At 43.0% G+C, this 22960-nt stretch overlaps 1 protein-coding gene across 1 annotated transcript in view; it reads right to left on the bottom strand.

Moving 5' to 3' along the window:
* LOC136857387 (nose resistant to fluoxetine protein 6) overlaps positions 1 to 22960 on the bottom strand; it is a 276314-nt gene that overhangs the window by 122400 nt on the left and 130954 nt on the right. Inside the window, exon 4 of the mRNA XM_068225046.1 lies at positions 6239 to 6336. Within this exon, the coding sequence (XP_068081147.1) occupies positions 6239 to 6336 (98 nt within the window). The remainder of the gene's footprint in view (positions 1 to 6238; positions 6337 to 22960) is intronic.

Here is a 22960-nt window from a genome sequence, read left to right as displayed (position 1 = left end):
TGTGCAGTTTAATAAAAGAAAGCTTTGTTGTGCATGTACACTGAGTCGTCGGAGGTCATTGTTAATATCTTGTCTTGCAGTGTCGATATGTTTGAAGATCGTCAGCGTAGAGGTGGTGTGTGTTATTTCCTGTCACAGATGGTATGTCATTGATATGAATACAGAAAATTAGGGGCCCTGGAATACTGTCCTGTGGGGCAACATTAAATTTCATTTTCCATTTAGAGGCCTTGTCGTTTACTGTTACACGCTGTTGACAGTTACACAAATAAGAACTAAAAACCTTAAGCACAGCCAGGTCGAAATTTAGCAGTTCCATTTTCTTTATCGTAGTCGCTACGGAAGTTAAGAAGGATAAGTATAGTGGGAAGTTGTTTGTCCATAGCGTTTCTATTGTCTTAAGTAACATTCAAAAGTGCTGTTGTGGTACTGTGACCCTTCATAAATCCAGATTGCAAAGGGTCCAAAAGAGCACTTTTATTTAGGTATTCCAGAACTTGCTCGTATAATAAACGTTCAAAGGCTTTAGATAGCGCAAGGAGTATGGACGTAGGACTATAGTCAGAGGATGACTGTGGGTCTAAATTCTTAGGTACCGGCATAATATTGGCTGTTTTCCAGACAGGAGGGAAAGTTCCGTATAGTAAACAGTAGTTCAGTATGTGCGTCAGTATAGGCAGGACAGCACCCATAATGTTATGTATAAAATTAATAGAAATGTCATCTGAACCTGTAGCCTTTGATTTAATCAAGTACAAAGCCTTTTTAACCTGATTTTCTGTGACACTGTGAAATGTGAATGGAGTATTGGCTGGAGGGGAGGGCGGCGAGTCGGTGCAGTTAAGTGGGGTAGGTTGAATATGTATTCTACTAAAGTAACCGTTCAGTTTGTCAAGTGGAATGCCAGGAGTTGTCTGTCTCTGTTGATGTTTTCCTATTCCCAGATCTCTAAGTTGGTCCCATGTGGGATTAGAATTTAGGTTGTTGGCTAAATTCCGGAAATATATACAGTACATTGTTTTATTTTTGATTAACTGCTTTGTGCAATTTCTTAAGGTGCGGTAAGATTCGAAGTCTGTGTATCTGGGGTCTGTTTAAAATGTGGAAATAACGAGTCACGGTGGGCCATCATTCTCTTGGCTTCATCATCTAGCCATGGACAAGAAGGGCGAGAAACCTGTATTCGACGCGCGCATGTGTGTGTGGGTGTGTGTGGGTGTGTGTGGGTGGGTGTGTGTGTGTATTCTTTGCCGCATTATTTGTATAAATGCCACTTCTTTATTGCTTATCACATGACCGTTATTATAATAACATGACCGTATTTGTACTAAACTAGTATATTGCATCTTTTCTCAAATTGTTTATTCTTGCATTCATTTCTCTTGTACTCGGAATATATGAAACGCTGCAGTTATGTTGAGATGGGAGTAACAGAGGTAGCCGGGGGGAGTGGAAGTTTCGTCGAAGGAGTAGAGACACCCCAGGAGTTTTAACGAATGTACTTTTATTAAGAATTTTATATATAATGTGTATTAATAATAGCTTCCGGAGTCCGACTTATTGGCTGAATGATCAGTATTGAGGCCTTCGGTTCAGAGGGCCCCGGGTTCGATTCCCAGCTGGGTCTGGGATTTTAATCGCGTCCGATTAATTCTTCTGTCTCTGGGACTGGGTGTTTGTCGCACGCTTTCCTCTTCACATTCAGACAACATACTACACTACCAACAACCAAAGACACAACTGTGATTACATCCCTCCATATAGGGTTGGCGTCGAGAAGGACATCCGGCCGTAAAACAGGGTCAAATTCACATGCGTGACACAGTTCGCACCCGCGACCCCACAGATGTGGGAAACGCGTGGGAAGGAGAAGAAGAATATTACTATTAGCTTCCGGAATCCGCACGAATCCGCCACTCTTACTTGGATCCAAGGACACTCATTTTAGGTATTCTACAACACCTAAATTCTGGAAGTTTGGACTTCTATCAAAATAAAGTTCTGGATGAATGCCCCCCCCCCCACCAAACTGAAATCCTGGCTACGCTACTGCCTAATACTTCTGAATGATACAGATAAGAGAGTGTGGTGATTCCTCACTCCCGTTTACTTCTACATACTTGCAGGAAGAGACTGTAGGGCTGCTGTTAGATGAGCAATATCGTTTCATTTTCATTGGTTGGAGTTGATTTGAAACTGCTGGCATTAATTAGAGCCACCCTGACCGATACAAAATCCAAGGTAAAGTTCCACGGATGTCTCTCGCATTCCCTTGACATCAAAACAGGAGTCCGACAAGGTGATGGGCTATCCCCGATACTCTTCAACTGTGTTCTTGAAAATATCATCAGAACCTGGCGGGGGAGATTACAGGAAACCAACTACAGTCCATTGAGAATAGGAACCAAATCCAAGGGGATCGCAACAGACTGCTTAGCATTTGCCGATGATATTGCTGTTCTCTCAAATGACATAGAAACCGCTAGAGCTCAGGTTGAAATTTTAAAGGAAATTGCCAAACAAACTGGTTTGCAGATATCGTTTGAGAAAACAGAATAATGACTAACCTCAAAACTCCATACAAAGTACGGGGACATCACCAGAGTAGACAAATTCAAATACCTGGGTGAGATCATCATGAAAAATGGACTTGACAAAGAAGCACTTCAGGAGCGAGTACGCAAACTGGAAATAGCCTACCAAACATCCCGCACAATCTACAACAAAAGATGCCTTTCCCAAAACACCAATATACGTCACTATGAAACAGTTCTGAAGCCAGTAGTTCTATATGCAGCCGAAACCCTGTCTCTAAATGCCAACAAAGGACTCCTTGAAGAACTGGAGAAAAGAGAACGCAAAATTGTGAGAGGAGTCTTGGGATCAAAGTACAGAAATGGAATCCATCAAAAGAGATCCAACAAGGAAGTATACAGCAAAATAGAGAAAATTACCGACACAATCAGAAAAAGACGGGCACGATTTTACGGTCATCTGAAAAGAATGGACGGAAGAAAGTTAACTAAAGAAATATTTCACTTTTTTTATTCAAACCCCAAAACCACAATTCCCTGGTTTAGAAACACCAAAGAAGACCTGCAAATGCTAAATATCTCAGCTTAAGACGCCCTTAACAGAGATCTCTTCCGCAAGAAAATATTGACGAACTGGCTAAACCGAGACGAGCAACCGAAGAGAAGACACAGTGCCCCTTGGGCAGAGGAGCGTAAGCAGGCCCACTCACAAAGAATGAGGGAAATTTGGGCTCTAAAGAAGGCCAAGTTCAGTGTCAAATGCAACAAGACTTAACGTGGTCCTTGATGGCCCCATCGAATCATATAATAATAATAATAATAATAATAATAATAATAATAATAATAATAATAATAATAATAATAATAATAATAATAATAATAATAATAATAATAATAATAATATTGGGGCATGGCATCTATACAGGCTTGGTGTTGACCTAATGGGGATAAAATGAATGGCGAAGACGTCATAAACACCCAGTCCCCAAGCTAGAGGAATTAACAGTATGAAGGGGTTGATTCTGGAAACTGAACCGGGGCCATCGGACCAAAGGCAAACGTTCTATCCATTTAGCCACAAAACCGGACTTTCATTTGCTAAACCTTAGGCTACCATCTCCACTGATCAGGGGTTGAGCATTGGCAGTAGCAGAGGCAGGGGCAGTAGCCTGTAAAGCAGCCCTGACAACACAGCAGGCTTCTCCGTAGGCTACTGGCTTCAGCTCAAAACGCTGAAGGCTTGACGTTCACTAAACCAACCATCGAAAAGGGGTAACCTAATTCTAGTGGAAGACCCTGTCTTAATCCCAGCACACGCCACTGTTGTTCATCATTTTAGGAGTGTATGATTACAAATTCAGACCAAAAATAAACACACATGTCACAGTAAAGGGTGCCTCAAGAGTCAAATCAATGCATAGTGCACCTTTCTCTGGTGACAATGCAGGCGTGTATTCGCGCATGCCAACTATAATAAAGGTGTCGAATGACATCCTGCAATAGACTGACCCAATCATCTTGCACCTTTTGATGCAATTTGGCAATGGTTCTTGCAGGCTCTTGAGAACGAGTAAGATCGCGCTTCATTATGTCCCATACGTGTTCAATTGGTGAAAGATCCAGTGATCTTGCTGCTCAGGGCAGTCGTTGTACACCATATATAGCACGCTGCATCGCAGCAGCTGTATGTGGACTTGAATTGTCCTTCTGAAAAGTACACCGCCTTCCTGTCGAAGAAATGGCAGTAGCATGGGGACAACAACCTGTGCAATGTAGTGGGCACTGGTTACGTTACCCTGCAGAAACACCAACTGTGACCGCGAGTTGTAACTGATTCCCCCACACACCATGAAACCTGGGGTGGTACCTGGGTGTCGTGGGCGAATGCACTCTGGAATAGACCGCTCACCTGTTCTACGCCGTACATGTCCATCACTTGCATATAGACAGAACCTACTCTCGTCACTGAAGAAAACATAGCGCCATTCCCCTCTTCAGTAGACTCTTTTAAGGCACGAGAGTAGCCGTGTATTGCGGTGCCGTGGTGTCAGTGGTAACCAGGGCAGTGTCATACGTGATCGTAATCCTGCTGCAAGCAGACGGTTCCCAATGGTCCTTGGTGATACGGCAGGTTGCAACATGTGACCGGATTTCCTTCCAGGATGATGATATGTCAGCCACCACTGCTTGCACAGTACGTCGATCTTGACCTACGACTGTACTACGCGAACGTCCGGAGCCTGGTCTACGGGTGTAGGTGTGTTCGACAGACCACTGCTAAAAGCAGTGACCCACCGCCGATACATTGTGTCCAACATGTGCAGCAATCCGTGATACTTCCATCCAGCTTCCCGCAGGCCCTCAATGCGACTCCGTTCAAATGGCTGCAGTTGTTTAACAGGAGCACGTACTCGACGGTGGGGCATGGTTGTACCATTGAATGAAATTTGCCAACACTGTTCACCTCTAACCTCAGTACAGTTACTGCCTGCAGAGTCAAAACAGAGTGCGAACGGACAAGCCTCCTGAGCGCCATCTGATCGCCGATATCCGTGACAAATAATCACTCACAACAACTCCTCAGTGTGCACATATTATACCCTAGTGCCACTGAACACAGTCCTTGAGGATGTTACATGATTTTTCCGGCAGTGTATTAAAATGTATGGGAATTAATCGACTATGTTACAAACAAGTTCATTAGTTAGTATCTGTAAGTGACAAATTGCCTTTACAGATTACAAAATTAGAGTAAATTACAAAGCCTGTATAAATTCTGCTTGAGTGTGCATAACGTACAGCTAGATTTACTGCTCTCACCAAATATTAAATATACAGTATTTCCTTCCTTTATATCTGACTAGAATATCGATATATCAAAACATTCTTTTGGAAAATTACTTGTGGTTGGGGGCAGTAGAATACATCCACAGTACCCCTGCCTTGTTGTAAGAGGCAACTAAAAAAGAGACCATGGGTGCTCAACTCGGGAGTGTGGGTTAGCAACCATGGTACCCATAGCTGAGTGTGGCATTGCCTCCACTTACTTTTGGCGGGAACTTCGCTTTCATGTTTCCTGTCTGCCTTCACTTGACCAACTCTTGTTCCTCTCTGACCTGGATGGTGTTGGGTTCGCGGGACCTGGGGAGTCTTTCATTTTCACACTCTTCTTGGCCGTTCACTTTCTTTTGCCAATATCTTCATTCTTCAAGTTGTTGGATATCTTCCATTTCCTCTCTGATTGGTGCTAATAAGGGATGATTGCCTGATTGTGCTTTCTATTCAAACGATAATCACTAGAGACGGGAATTATAGGCACGAATAGGTTAGAATGCAAACGTATATGAAGAAGGCGCAAGTGAAATCCAGCCGCTCTACAGTTATGTCGGGGAATTCCATAAATGTTTGGGGTTCTGTTTGTCCAGACCGATAATATATATGCAAATCTCACCGCAGAACCGTCATGCGGGTAACATGCACCTGTGCCTTGGTTAAATACGTTTGCATTCTAACCTATTCGTGCCTATAATTCCCGTCTCTAATAATCACCAACACCACCTCTTCCATTTTACATCTGATCAGTGTTAATAGACAATGGTTACCTAGTTGTATTTCCTCTAAAAAAACAGCACCACAACTCCTCTAGAAAATGTAAATTAGTAATGAAGTTTATAGAAAGGTTGTAGCTTGATTTATGAAATTACCTGGTAATACCTCGGTCTTCTCCGAATTTCCCCCACAGCATACAAAATCAAACAGTGTGCTTGTTATGAACAGGAGTGAAATCACTATTGCAAGACATCTGTGAACAAATTACCACATATATTGTAATAATTATTATGTTTAATAGAAGGATTTCTGTTCATATACTGTAGTTAAATAGATTTATTTACTTCATTGTACATAGATTTATGATACCCCCAGAAATGTGCTTGAATTGCAATTAATATCCCAAATTTAACATTGGACAAGCTGATTAGAATAAGAAAATGAAGTACACAGTATGCATTAGATCACTCAAATTTGAATCTGGATTTGTTGACTACTTTCTAGACAAAAGTCACAAAAATTCTGATTTAAACACAAGCATAAAATTCTTCAAATTAGTCCGAAATGATGCATTCTTAACATACTAAAAGTACGCGCGTACGAACACACACTATCACTCTCTCTCAAATAATTCTTACTTTAATGTTGATTACGGATGCAGAACATCGAGTGTTTCTGTCGGTTGCTGAGAATGGTTGCTCAAAAACCAGTTAATTGTGCTGCAAAATGAGATAATTCCTTTACTATTACAAACAGCTGTGAAGTCGGATAAGTTTTAAGAATATTTTTCTTGCTGAATTTTGCATCAGTTTGATCCAACATACATTAGTAAAAATTCTAATATTATACAAGAGTGGTTCCCGAAGTGTGCACCATGACACTCTGGGGGTGCTGAAAATTAGTATAAAAGTTTCGTTTTCTTTTCGTATTCGAACACAATGCTGTAGGATGCAACATCTTGCAGTCCTGGTGCAGCCTGTACCGGATAGCGTTCTATAGAATATTTTTTAACGAAACCTCACACTGCCACTGCTGTGTTGAACGAAATAAGTTAGTAACTGCACCCTCGTGGTCAAGACATCTACTGAATAAGTATGGCAGCTCCGCCTTGGGTAAACCATTGCAATAGCTCGTGCTGACAGAATGCATGAAACGCTCGCCCCCTTGCGTTTCTCCAACCATGTGACAACACCGTAGATGCAGACCCTCTCACCCGCGCCTTTCCCTGGCCTACACCATCTTTTCCGATTTAGTCTGCTGAAAAGGTGGCCGGGAGAATACAATAATTATAAATCTGTCTGGGTTGTTCTAGAAGCCTACAAATCACTCTCAGTGTGTCGTATGAACACCATCTTACATATAACCTAACTCTTGTAAAACCTTCAATAACAGTGAATGAATGAAAACCTACAACCAGTTTTCCAGTCATTGACCGGGTCAGGGATGTAATGAATGAAGCAGATATAGGCTATAGTACGATGGGGTTGCCACTCCCAAAGTGATTATTAATGATCAATTACAGTATTATGTTTAATAAGTTTTAGTTTTATTAAAATCTAAGTACGACTATAAAACCAAACCAAACCCCATGGCACTACAGCCCTTGAAGGGCCTTGGCATACCAAGCGACCGCTACTCAGCCCGAAGGCCTGCAGATTAAGAGGTGTCGTGTGGTCAGCACGACGAATCTTCTCGGTCGTTATACTTGGCTTTCTAGACCGGGGCCGCTATCTCACCATCAGATAGCTCCTCAATTATAATCACGTAGGCTGAGTGGACCTAGAACCAGCCCTCAGGTCCAGGTAAAGTCCCTGACCTGGCCGGAAATCGAACCCGGGGCCTCCGGGTAACAGGCAGGCACGCTACCCCTACACCACGGGGCCGCCAAGTACCACTATACCCCGTAAATATGTATTGTAAATTAGAGGCGATAAGTGCATTGTGTTGTAGATAAATAGTTTATTTACATTCTGTAGATTTAGAATTAAGACATTAAATCTTTTGTATGGTTTTCTGATTAATCACTAAGTTAATTTTAAAAAGTATTTCTTGTTGTATTTTTTAAATTGAACGGGCCTTTATTGAACAATAATAATCATTGTGAGAGTGAAATAACCAGTGTGCCTAGTATGAAGAAGCATACATGATCATAAATTATATTATAACTTTTGAACTACGGTTCTACATCAACAGTAGATGAATATGCCTTTCTAAATAATAAAGATCAGAAAAACTGTATTACATTATTTTATTATTTTTTATTTGTGCAACGCTAGGGTTTGGTGGTCGCTGTGTTAAAGAGTGTGTCTTCTTTTATCGCTTTTCCTACATCTGGTTTCACGTGTGCGAACTGTGTAGCATGTATGGATTTGGCTCTGTTTTACGGCTGAATATTCTTCCTATGTGGAGGGATTAAGAGGTGTAGTGTGGTCAGTACGACGAATCCTCTGGGTCGTTATTCTTGGCTTTCTAGACCGGGATCGCTATCTCACCATCAGATAGCTTCTCAATTATAATCACGTAGGCTGAGTGGACCTAGAACTAGCCCTCAGGTCCAGGTAAAAGCTCCTGACCTGGCCGGGAATCGAACCCGGGGCCTCCGTGTAAGAGGCAGGCACGCTACCCTTACACCACGGGGCCGGCAAGTACGACTATACCCTGTAAATATGTATTGTAAATTTGAGACGATAAGTGCATTGTGTTGTAGATAAATAGTTTATTTACATGCTGTAGATTTCGAATTAAGACATTAAATCTTTCGTATTGTTTTCTGATTAATCACTAAGTTAATTTTAAAAAGTATTTCTTGTTGTATTTTTAAAATTGAACGGGCCTTTATTGAACAATAATAATCATTGTGAGAGTGAAATAACCAGTGTGTCTAGTATGAAGAAGCACAAATGATCATAAATTATATTACAACTTTTGAACTTCGGTTCTACATCAACAGTAGATGAATATACCTTTCTAAATAATAAAGATCGGAAAAACTGTATTACATTATTATTTTTTATTTGTGCAACGCTAGAGTTTGGTGTTCGCTATGTTAAGGAGTGTGTCTTCTACATACTATCGCTTTTCCTACACCTGGTTTCACGTGTGCGAACTGTGTAGCATATATGGATTTGACTCTGTTTTACGGCTGAATATTCTTCTTATGTGGAGGGATGTAACCACCGTTGTGTGTTTCTGCGGTTGGTAGTGTGGTGTGTTGTTCGAATGTGAAGAGTAGAGTGTTGGAGCAAACACAAACACACAGTCCCCAAACCAGAAGAATTAATCAGACGATATTAAAATCCCTGAGCCGGCCGCGAATTGAACGCGGGACCATCTGATGTTGTTATATGTTGTTATATTATTTTTCAAGGTTTTCTGTTCTATATTTTCATTCTCTGTAAGTAGGTCTAAATTTGTTTAATTGCGATGTATTGTGATTTACACTGACTGACAGAGCAAATGCAACACCAAGAAGGAGTGGTCAGAACTTTATGCCAATTGCAGGATAGACTGACGTCACTGAGGTATGCTCATGATGTGAAATGCGCCGCTGTGCTGCGCACGTAGCGAACGATAAATGGGACACGGCGTTGGCTAATGGCCCACTTCGTACCGTGATTTCTCAGCCGACAGTCATTGTAGAACGTGTTGTCGTGTGCCACAGGACACGTGTATAGCTAAGAATGCCAGGCCGCCGTCAACGGAGGCATTTCCAGCAGACAGACGACTTTACGAGGGGTATGCTGATCGGGCTGAGAAGGGCAGGTTGGTCGCTTCGTCAAATCGCAGCCGATACCCATAGGGATGTGTCCACGGTGCAGCGCCTGTGGCGAAGATGGTTGGCGCAGGGACATGTGGCACGTGCAAGGGGTCCAGGCGCAGCCCGAGTGACGTCAGCACGCGAGGATCGGCGCATCCGCCGCCAAGCGGTGGCAGCCCCGCACGCCACGTCAACCGCCATTCTTCAGCATGTGCAAGACACCCTGGCTGTTCCAATATCGACCAGAACAATTTCCCGTCGATTGGTTGAAGGAGGCCTGCACTCCCGGCGTCCGCTCAGAAGACTACCATTGACTCCACAGCATAGACGTGCACGCCTGGCATGGTGCCGGGCTAGAGCGACTTGGATGAGGGAATGGCGGAACGTCGTGTTCTCCGATAAGTCACGCTTCTGTTCTGTCAGTGATAGTCACCGCAGACGAGTGTGGCGTCGGCGTGGAGAAAGGTCAAATCTGGCAGTAACTGTGGAGCGCCCTACCGCTAGACAACGCGGCATCATGGTTTGGGGCGCTCTTGCGTATGATTCCACGTCACCTCTAGTGCGTATTCAAGGCACGTTAAATGCCCACCGCTATGTGCAGCATGTGCTGCGGCCGGTGGCAGTCCCGTACCTTCAGGGGCTGCCCAATGCTCTGTTTCAGCTGGATAATGCCCGCCCACACACTGCTCGCATCTCCCAACAGGCTCTACGAGGTGTACAGATGCTTCCGTGGCCAGCGTACTCTCCGGATCTCTCACCAATCGAACACGTGTGGGATCTCATTGGACGCCGTTTGCAAACTCTGCCCCAGCCTCGTACGGACGACCAACTGTGGCAAATGGTTGACAGAGAATGGAGAACCATCCCTCAGGACACCATCCGCACTCTTATTGACTCTGTACCTCGACGTGTTTCTGCGTGCATCGCCGCTCGCGGTGGTCCTACATCCTACTGAGTCGATGCCGTGCGCATTGTGTAACCTGCATATCGGTTTGAAATAAACATAAATTATTCGTCCGTGCCGTCTCTGTTTTTTCCCCAACTTTCATCCCTTTCGAACCACTCCTCCTTGGTGTTGCATTGTCACTGTCAGTCAGTGTATTTTCTAATTACTGGAAATGCGTTAATTTTCCGTCTTTACACAATATGTAGAGCCCAGTATGCAGCCTGTATCTTATATTTTATGTCCTTTTAAACAGACATGATGCATCTTTGAGTGATTCCCTGAATAAGAAATCTGTCAAACGGTATTTATTCCCGCAGCCTCTGTACTTGCTTCACCACAACGCCCACTTGTTTTGATCGCTTACAATATGGCGAACGCGGCGTTCAAGTAGATTCAAATGTGGCTGTCCAATTGTACAATACCTCAGACAAGACCAACTACAATTACATCAGACCGTAATCCAGAATAAACATGGCGGGCATCGGTGTGCGATATGAGAGGTTGAGGGAAAGGTTATGCATGTTTATTTCGAGTGGTCACCTAAAGAAAATATCACAAGTCGAACTTCACGAAATGCAATTCACTAACTCAAAATATGAATAATTAAAGACCAAAAGTAGCGTTATAGCGTATTGTAAGTCGAAATGAAATTTCAGAGGGGAAAATAACGAAGGGAGAATTATTGTATCAACGTCAGGTTGAAACAGACACAGAGTATAAAATTGTTTCACATATGAATCTCCGGTCAGCAAATACGATATATAGATGTCAATAAAGAACATTATTAACCTTACATGAAATACTATGTAACACCACCATTAACCACAGCCCATTATGTAAAACACGTAAACAAATTTCTCCAACAAAATTTCAACCCTCCAAAATCCACCTGTATTGTTGAGTAGGTACAAGCGATATTTGTATGATACACTTGATCATCTAAAGCACTCATCAGCTTAAAACTCACCAGAATTGATGGTATAATTGTATTATATATATATAGATATTATATATATAGATATTATATATATATATATATATATTATATATATATATTATATTATATATATATATAGATATTCTAGTTGGTCTTGCCTCAGACCTTAACCGAGCAATCGAAACTGTCCATAATGGCGGCAACTGGAGTGCTAGCATGCGTTTGTTTTGATTTGTGTAAGTCGTGTGTTACCAAATATTTATGGAAATTTGAATATTATTAATCGTACATTATATTTATTTATAGCCTTAAGAAGGTTATAGATCCTCTTTCAGTGCCGTAAGAAGCTGTTTGTTCTCAAAGAGCTTATTTATTCCGACAACATCGGCGGTGATTAGGTTAATGTTGATTCTCGTGTTCTTCTCTGAAAGTATTTTCTTTATTTTTAGTTAACTATGCTATATGTTTATAGTTTAATGTGTTGTGTGCCTGGATATAAGTAAGAGGTAGGGCAAAATCTTCAGTGTTCCCGTTTCCAAAAGACCTAGCATTAAAGCAAAATCGGGTTAAGAGCATTCGCAAGGAAAACCGAATGATAGGCTTAATAGTGTTGTATGCATTAATCATTTTTGAAATCAAATTTATTGTTAGGGAAGATATTATGTACGGTACCCAAAGAAGGTGGTTATCTAATTCGAGTGCCGCGCAAACTTCCGAAGTTAAAACGAATTATACCTATCCTAGCATTTGTCCCATCAGCCTACGTACCTTACTACAAATTATAGTAAATCAGTCCCAGAAAGATCCGGAAACTCTTGCCCAAGATTTATGATTTAGAGACTAAATTAATCTTAAACGGTGGTGCAAGAATGATGCAATTAATTTTCAACGTTTAGAATGAACGTGCGTAAACTAAACCTAACCCTACTTCCCGTGAGTGAAGATGAGGATTATGTTCCTTTTTATATAAAACACAATTGTGCCATCAATTCTGGCGAGTTTTAAGGTGACGAGTGCTTTAGGTGTTCAAGTGTATCATACAAATATCACTTGTGCCTACTCAACAATCCAGGTGGATTTTGGAGAGTTGAAGTTTTGTTGGAGAAATTTGTTTTCGTGTTTTAAGTAATGGGCTGTGGTTGATGGTGGTATTGCATAGTATTTCATGTAACGTTAATCATGCTTTGTTGACATATACATATCTTATTGGCTGACCGGAATTTCATATTTTTATACTCTGTGTCTGTTTCAATCTAACGTTGATGCAATAATTCTCCCTTCCTTATATCCCCCTCTAAAATTACATTTAAACTTACAAACCGCGATTACGCTACTTTTGGTGTTTAATTATTCATATTTTGAGTTAGTGAGTTGCATCACGTGATATTTTCTTTAGATGACTCGGAATAAACATGCATAACTTTCCCCTCAACCTCTCATATCGCCAACCGATGCCCGCCATGTTTTTTCTGGATTACGGTCTGAGGTATTGTAGTTGGTCTTGGTCATCTTTAATAATGTGTGTAGAATTCTACGTCTTGTAGTAATGTGCTCGAGCCCGGACTGCTCGAATAGTTGACGTCAGAGTTCGAACAAGTTCGAGCTTTGCTCCAGCTTTTGTGCGCGCCGCAACCTAGCGCCTTGCTAGAAAACTTGAGAAGGATATGTAGGAATATTATGCTGGACAGTACCGGTTCGTTCTCTGTTTATTGTTATTTCCGTGTCTTTTGTACATAATGTAAATTCGACCCTTACCTATATATTGGAGGCAGTCACAATTTGTATTTGTGCGATGATTTGTTACAAATACCTCCATCCGAATAAACCAATTGTCAACTAACATGTGTTGTTTGGGCCGTATAAATACAGAAAAAATAAACCATTGCACGTGTCGATATAATTACATATTTGAATGGTTATAAAACTAAAAATGTATGATATTTTAACTTAAGTTCCTGACATATTTCTCGCTCTGCTGCATGGGTGAATGGTTAGCTTGTTGGTCTTTGGTCACAGGGGTCCCGGGTTCGGTACCCGGCAGGGTAAGGATTTTTAACACCATAAGATGGTGTCTTATTTTATTTGTTCCAGATGGGCTCGAAAACTACTGGACCGATTGACCTGAAGTTTGGTAAAGGATGCTGCTTGAAGTCTCGGGTCACTTTTGATTTTCATATATATTTCATGCAATCAGACAGTAACATTGCTGCATAATAATATTTATAAATATATTTGTATACTCGATTGATGAGATGTCAATCCTTTCTTACTCAAATTCTTCTATATGAGCAACAAGGGTAATTCTCTCCCAAGGAGTGGATTCAAACCCCCCAAAACATTGAGGACAGAAGGAGAACCTCGCCTGCTGCGCTGCACAGCTGTCTTGTAACAACTGTACGTTTGACGCAACATTATGGATAAAACACTAAACCGAACCAAACCAAACCAAACCAAACCAAACCCCATGGCGCAACAGCCCCGAAGTACCATGGCCTACCAAGTGACCGCTGCTCAGTATATTACTGTATTTATAATTTTGCACGACCTAGAAAGCCAAGATAACAGCCGAGAGAATCCGTCGTGCGGACCACACGACACCTCTTAATCTGCAGGCCTTCGGGTTTCTTTGCATCACCGCCACCTCGATCCTCCTATACTGCCTTCTTTACGCGAAGCTTTTTGCGACTAGGCTGCGACAACATTTCTCCGCTAGATGGCAGGCATAGACGCACTATTTTCCAAACTTATTCTAATGACGACAACCTATAAAACTCTATGCAGTATGGTCATATGTTCAGTGGAGCTCGTAAATTACATCAGTAATATTAAATATCGGCAATATTACCTGTATGAAGCCGCAGTTGACCTCTTCATGTACAATTTAAAGATTTTTCCTGGACGAAGGCTTGGAGTGGTATCGTACTTGCTGTGTTCTTGCCAACACCATATCAGTTAATAGATGTCTTACGAACTTGGTTAGGATAATATCACTAAAAAGTTTTCTGATGTTCTTTGACATCGCACTGTAACAAAACACATTCTCAAAGGGAAGACGTCGCAAGGTTTTGGGTATCGAAGTCCTCCTCTGTCCTAATGCATAATCAGTTCCATTTAGCGGTGTCGAAAGTCTAGGCAGTGAGATGTTGCTGACGCAAATGTCACACTCCATCCTCTCTTCAACAACACGAACCAAGTACCTGCAAATTAGGATTTGATTTCCTGTTTCTAGTTTGATTGGGATATTATCGCCTTGATATTTGAGGTCGTCCAAAATGTCTAAACACGAAGACGTTTGTTTTGTGATTGTCCGTCACAATTCTTATCGTCCGACTCGTTGGCTGAATGGTCAGCGTACTGGCCTTCGGTTCAGAGGGTCCCGGGTTCGATTTCCGGCCGGGTCAGGGACTTTGACCTTCATGTGTTTGTGCTGTCCCCAACATCCCTGCAACTCACACACTACACATAACACTATCCTCCACCACAATAAACTACACATGGCAGATGCCGCCCACCCTCATCGGAGGATCTCTCTTACAAGGGCTAGAAATATCCACATGAAGAAACCAATTCTTATCACAAGGAATCCACTATCCTCCACTGCTTTAATCACCTTCTCAAAAAAAAGTCGCAGCCTGTTTAGAATCATTCGACCGGGTCAGGAATGGAATGAATGAAGCCCCATCTAGCGGCGAGGATAGGCATTGTGCCGGCTGCCGAAGCACGTCGCACTCCCCTGGGGCAATGATTAATGACTGACAGATGAAATTAAATGGTATTCAAGAGTGTTGCTGGAATGAAGTGTGATAGGAAAAACAGGAGTAGGCTACCCGGAGAAAAACCTGTCCCGCCTCTGCTTTGCCCAGCTCAAATCTCACATGGAGTGACCGGGATTTGAAGCAACGGGACCCAGCGGTGAGAGGCCGACACGCTGCCGCCTGAGCCACGGAGGCTCCATCACCTTCTGAAGTAAGGTGTAAAGGCAGAGATGACCGGGCGAGTTGGCCGTGCGGTTAGGGGCGCGCAGCTGTGAGCTGTATCTGGAGATAGTGGGTTCCAATCCCACTGTCTGCCGCCCTGAAGGTGGTTTGCCGTGGTTTCTCATTTTCACTCCAGGCAAATGCTGGGGCTGTACCTTACTTAAGGCCACGGCTGCTTCCTTCCCACTCCTAGCACTTTCCTATCCCATCGTCGCCATCTGTGTCGGTGTGACGTAAATCCACTAGCAAAAAAAAAGCACAGATGCGAGAGTAATCTGAGGATATACAATTACTTCCTTTATTAGGTCCTTGTCTAGATAAAGCCGACAGCCGCTTTTCTCTTAATTCCCTTCTAGACGATATTTCATGGAGTCGTATCTTTTCTGGCTGCGAACCACCTTGCCGAGATTGGCAAAATGGTACACAACAGTTGAATATTTTCGGGGAAAGAATAGGAAGTTTCAGTTCTACAAAAAATATATCTTGCACAAACGGAAAGAAACAAGTAGGCCTACACCTTAAAATCACTTTTGAAATATCTATAAGCATAACATGATTCATTCATTTCACAGTTCCATACAAAATATCTCTTGTACAAATGGAATTGAGCTGACACGTTTACTCACTGTACAAAATAACTCGGCTTTTCACACATATTCATCCACCAATAACACAGTGCTACACCCACACTGACAGCGAAGATTGTGTGTCTACTACTGCACTCTTACGGCGACTTGAAGAAATATTGGTATTCGCGCCTACTTGTGTTAAACTAGTATGAAACTACTGACATAGAGCAGGCAGTATAAGAGGATCGAGACGGCGGTGCTTTGCATTGAATGTCTTTGTTGACTTTGTCACGGGCCACTGGATCCCTCGCTGCGCTCCTTAAACTGGCCTTGACAATCGCTTGTGAAGCCCAGCATAAAGCTGTAATTGGAAAGTTTCACCGTAATGCCGCTGGAGCGCTGGCCTCCTACTCACTGACAGAAAGCTCTATACCGCAAATTGCCGCATATCCAGTTTTATTTATATAGTTTTGCTGTCGTAAAATTTAGCAATGCGTTCGCAATGAGATGCTTGTTGGCTTGATGTTGAGAGCTTATAGTTATGCGCTAGTGAGTTTATTTTTTATTGTGTAGTGTTGTGATTATATTTTTTAAATTGTGTTTACATATCTTGGAATTTGTGACATTATTGTGCACATTTTTGTACTTCGAGCGGAAATTTTCTGCAAGCACGAACAAAGGTGATTTCTCGCTGTAATTTCGTCCTAAACAAGAATTTCAATTCATGCTCTAATTCGTTTTTTAATGGTGTGCAGGCCCCGATTTACAAACGGGCGGACTGGGCATTTGCCCTGGGAGCCAGGTTTTGAGGGGTGGCGGCCGGCGGATCGAGTAATTATGGCCTGCGTGAATTACGTCTTAAATTAATTCCACTCAAATTACTTTTACATTCCACAAATTATTCCAATTATTTTATTAGCCTATATAAAACCTTTAAACTATTCTAACTTTAAAACCTGAATTTAATCTATATATTTAAATTTTATGCAGAAAATGTGTCTTGTTTCCAAAATTATTTAGTTACATACAAACTATCGAACTGAACCAACGGCTTTTTACACAAAAATAAAATCAGCCTGATGCTTATTTGGTTCTTACCTGTATTTGGCTTGATGTTTAATTATGAGAATTAACTGTATTTGCATAATGTGCTGTTTTAAAACTCATAATCTTGAAAACTGTAATATTTAATTTGTAAACAATTATTTTTTAGAGGAACAGGAAAACGAGCAGGGGGGAGGGGGGACGGCGGCTAAATATTGTTTGCCCAGGGCGGTAACTACTTGAAATCGGGGCCTGATGGTGTGGTGATATGAGTTTTTTAACTGTTTTTCGAAATATTCGAATGTGTTGCTGTGTACCTTTTTTTGTATTCCGAACAGAAAAAAAGAGCAAAACTACACTATCATATCACGAATTGTCTGTAGACCAGGACAAAACTACGGAGTGGCTAAAAGCAGTTAGCACATTCATCTTAGTTTTCCGTTTATATTTCGGGCATTTACCTTCTTTCTTTCTTTCTTTCTTTCTTTCTTTCTTTCTTACTCTGTTTACCCCTCCAGGGTTGGCTTTTCCCTCGGACTCGGTGAGGGATCCCACCTCTAACACCTCAAGGTTAGTGTCCTGGAGCGTGAGACTGCGGGTCGGAGATACAACTGGGAAGGATGACCAGTACCTCGCCCAGGCGGCCGCAACTGCTATACTGAACAGGGGCTTTGTGTTGGGGATGGGAAGATTGGAAGGCATAGACAAGGAAGAGGGAAGGAAGCGATCGTGGCCTTTAGTTACCATCCCGGCATTTGCTTGGAGGAGAAGTGGAAAACTATGGAAAACCACTTCGAGGATGTCTGAGGATCCCCCCTCTATTCAGTTGACCCAAGGTTGAGTGGAGCCCGTTCCACCCCTCGTACCACTTTTGAAATTATGTGGCAGGGTCTGGAATCGGACCCGGGCCTGCGGCAGTGGCAGCTAATCACGCTAACCGGGTATTTTTACCTATGATTTTTCTCTCATAGAATAATCCTTTAGGCGGTGTCGTATTTGCCAAATGACAGCAACACAACACATTTTTATCCAAGATAATCTGAACTTTAACATTTCAACGCTGATAAGTAAGAACCACTACTGTTATGAACATTTTACAATGTATTTACTCAAAATACTTATCTCTCACTGAATTTTTATTTAAAATTTGTCTTCTTCCTTTTTCGCTATCTGTTTTACGTCGCACCGACACAAATAGGTCTTATGACGCTAGTAGAATAGGAAAGGGCTAGGAGTGGGAAGGAACCGGCCGTGACCTTAATTAAGGTGCAGCCTAATGTGAAAATGGGAAACCACGGAAAACCATCTTCAAGGCTGCCGACAGTGGGGTTCGAACCCACTATCTCCCGGATGCAAGCTCACAGCTCATACTGCACGCCTCTAGCCACGCGGCCAACTTGTTCCGCCCTACTGCATTTCAGGTAAATTTTATTGTCTGAATTTAGCACGGCCAACTTGCCCGGTAGGCCTATTTACTATTCTTGCAAGCTGCTTTACGTCGCACTGACACAGATAGGTCTTATGACGACGATGGGAAAGGAAAGGGCTAGGATTAGGAAGGAAGCGCCCGTGGCCTTAATTAAGGCACAGACCCAGCATTTGCCTGGTGTGAAAATGGGAAACCACGGAAAACCATCTTCAGGGCTGCCGACAGTGGGGTTCGAGCCCACTATCTCCCGAATACTGGATACTGGCCGCACCTAAGCGACTGCAGCTATCGAGCCCGGTATTTAGTATTCTAGTGAAACGTATGAATGAAATGTAATCTGAAACTATATACATAATGAAATTAAAATTTAAACATGTTTGAGTCAAAATATTTATGTTATTAATAGAACGAATATGGAAAAAATTAAGACTTTTATGTTTTGTCCACCCCACTTCCTGAAAGAAGCGCTTGAAGAATTTTAAAACTCTAATTGAACAATGACTCTTAATCTCAAGATTAACATCGGAAGACAAAAGTGTTGTGGTAAGTTCTGCTATGTATCTAAAATGCCATGATAATAAAGACGATTACTCTTATCCTCACAGTTAAGGAACGTCAGTTGGACTACTCCATCTCTCTGCAGTTTCATTTCACGGCGTCATTTTGGCACATATAAATGAAAGTAGCCTTTAGGATTAATCATTTTAACAATATTAGTCGATGTAACATACTCCTTTATTCCCTAAATTAAGATAAATCGGCAATCAGAGTCAATATCAGAACGTCAGCTGGACTACTCCATCTCTCCGCAGTTTCATTTCACAACATCATTTTGGCAAATATCAACGAAATTAACCTTTAGGATTAATCATTTTTACAGTATTAACCTATGTAACACTCTCTATAACTCTAAATTGCGATAAATCGGCAATCAAATTCAGTATCTTTTCCATAAAGAGGTATGCATTTCTATCGCAAATAGGTAGGTCGCCAGCGCCACGTGTCGAGCTGTGTAACTACTGCGATTACAGTGAGTGGACCCGATTGTCAAGGCCGGTAAGGATACTTACTGTATATGTGGAAATCCCGACGGTGATAGTAACCATCTGCTTTTTCAATGCCCTCAATATTCATCCTCTCACCGTATTTTATTCAAGCAATTAATAAAATTACACATACCTTTGCCAACAAGCGTTCATTATTTACTATTCGAACCTTCTCCCAATATAATTACACTTTTAAACCAGTTTCTTGATCGTACTAAATTAACTTTGTACAACACACAACTCTGAAGCGTACAACACATCGATACTGTATTTTTTTCGGTCCGGGTGACGCCTCATCTATACCTCGCACCTCGCCGAGCCCAAAGCACAACGGCTGGCACCACAATTGGAAGTCGGCTATATTCACTTACGTCCTCGATCCACCCCAACCTGGTATCTTCGAAAATGGCATCACCACTTAACTTCTCTAGACCGGACTACATATACACTTCACGTCGTCTCGCCCTGCTGATGGACCCAGCGCCTGTTCTGTCTACAACTGGTACACCGCCGTTGACATCGTCTTCTTCTTCCATCGTCCCCGCTACCACCACCACTACCACCGCACCTATCACCACTACTGTCTTTGTTTCCGTCGTCTCTACCGTTCCTATCACCACTACCATTCCGTCTCATCCATTCCCTATCATGACGTTTCCTCCTCCTCCAATTCAACACCATGTTCAACGGTCCGACTCACAGCAACTCAGACCACCAACTGATGCAACATCAGCACCACCGTCTACAACCGTACTAGCACCAGCAGCAGCTGTCAGCCAACTGTCATCACCGCCGTCAACCTCATCCACTACTGCTGTCTACAGCTGTGTCGTTCGGGGCGTCGACCCTCGTCTTCCAGCAACAGAAATTCAACGTCACCTTCGTCATCACGGCATTCCAGTCCGGAAGGCATCCCGCATTTTCAACGCCTATGGCTCCACGCACTTAGTGCGTCTTCAACTATATACTGCAGCAGCCGTCGACCAACTCATAGCCAACGGTGCAACCCTCTACGGCCGTCTTCATAAAGTCGAACCTTCTCGTTCTCCTCCCCGCTCTAGATATCCCATACCTACACTACATCGTTACCCCCGGCCAGATCATCCTTCCTTTCAACCTACACACTCCGTCCGCCCATCTTCTCACCATCTGAATATCTCTTTCCCCCCACCGCCGTCTCTTGAACATCTTAGATACTTCATGACCGTCCTCTACCACATCGTCTCAACCCTTCACCACCTCACCCTTCCCAGCGACTTCGAAACCGCCACTCTTGTGTAAATCTTCACTTTTCCCAACTTCCTTAAAACTTCACGCCTAATGCCCATCCTTTTCATTACCAACAGCGTAGCCCTTCCTCCTTCAAAATGTCAAATCGCTTACCCACCTTTTTCATTTATCCCATCTCTAAGTTATCTTCACCTCTCTCGGCCCGAGCGATCGCGTTACGATCTAAGGGGCCCGCCCCGCCCTTTGGGTGGGGAATGAAACCGATAAATCATCATTAACTTTGTAAACAACTGATCTTCTTTTGTTAGTTTCATCACAGGTCTTACACTCCTACATTCTTTTGTTATCAACATTACAACAACTGTTCTTCGACTTCGTACATAGTTTATAGACATCGACATGTCTAAGTAAGTAAGTAAAGTAAGTTATTTCATTCCCCTCACATGAAGAGGGGCGGGCTATCAGCTCAACTAAGGAGCTCTTCGGCCGTATGTTAAGATAAGAATCATAGAAAAAGTTAAATAAGTAGGAGGTATGTGTCGTACATACCAGACAGGGAGGATAGTAATTGAATTGGCGCAGGGAGACCGTGACAACAAGCCGGGACCCAGGGAGGAGTCGCAAAGCCCCCGCGCGAGCGAACCCCCACAAATGCCATGGGGAAGAGGGACGAGACATTTATTTACATAACAAGGCATCTCGGGCGCGCATCTCGGAAAAAAAAGAAAAGTATTACAGAGAGTGATAGAATAATTCTTAGATATTGAGTGGTACAAGAATTACATAGAATTACGAGTTAGAGTTTTACAGATATTGCACCGGGGCAGGTTGCGGGTTCGGTGGGAAGTTGGTGTAAGGAGGACAAGGGAAGTGTTGCAATATAAAATAGTAGAGGGTGGTTGTGATATTGGCAATATAAGTACGAGTAGGCGAAGGAGATTTAAAATTGGGAGGGACGGCGGAAGAGAAGCGGGTGGGGGAGCAGTTAGGTAAACCGGTTGCGGGGGTGGGGTGGTGGCGGGTCCGGTCGAAAGCGACGAGGAGAAGTGAGAGGAGGGGAGCGGACAGTATGGGGCGGGGATCGAGAGTGTTCAACGCCGTGGTGCCGACGACGGAGGCGGACTCCGGAGGTAACCAGATGATGGACGTCTTCATCGCAGGGAAGTTGTAGACGAACCATGAACGTCGGACCATGAGCGTTGCAGATACGAAAGATTCGATGGGCTGGGATGCCTGCCGTGTGGAGTTCGTTCATGATGTCCTCTTCCGTAATAGCAGGGTCAACACCTCGGACAACACAACTATGCATAGGAAATTGATGATAGACTGTGGTAGCTACGGTTGCTTGGCCTTGAGGGGCCGAGTAAGCTGTGTTGCTGGCATCCATATAGGTGGTAGGGAAAGGCTGTGAACAGGGTAGGGAGGGAGGTGGTGGTCGTTGACATGATGGGGAAGGAGTGGCTGGTCGTGGTAGTAAGAGTAACAGTATACGGGGAATGGTGGGCGGAACTGGTGAAGGTAGTAGTAGTAGTTGTGGTGAGAGTGGACGTGATGGAGGTAGGGGGAGATGGGGACAGCTGTGCTGTGCGAGGTGGTCTGGGGTGAACATTGAGCGGGAAGTCAAAGGGAAGCCATTTGCTGTAAAAGATGCTCAGGAGTAGGGACCGCTTCACGGATGTCACCATAGAGTAATACCCCGTAGTATTTGATGAATGATGCCGGCGGCTCCGGAAAACGAAAGAAGGCCACAATGTCCGGGGAGGGTTGACCAGATGAATCGTCTTGGAGGCGGAGAACCGCTTGAACTTGGACTCCGGAGCGGCGAAGTTCATGTTGAATGTCGGATGGGGAAATAGTGGTATCCACGCCCTTGATGAGAAGGTGTGCATTGTGGAGCTGGAAGGCGATAGCCAACGAGGCATCTGCCTAATTGTTTGTCCTT

Source organism: Anabrus simplex, chromosome 1 (genome assembly GCF_040414725.1).
Source record: "Anabrus simplex isolate iqAnaSimp1 chromosome 1, ASM4041472v1, whole genome shotgun sequence".
NCBI lineage: Eukaryota > Metazoa > Arthropoda > Insecta > Orthoptera > Tettigoniidae > Anabrus > Anabrus simplex.
Note: the sequence above shows the minus strand (reverse complement) of the source record. Positions and strands in the feature narration are given on the sequence as shown.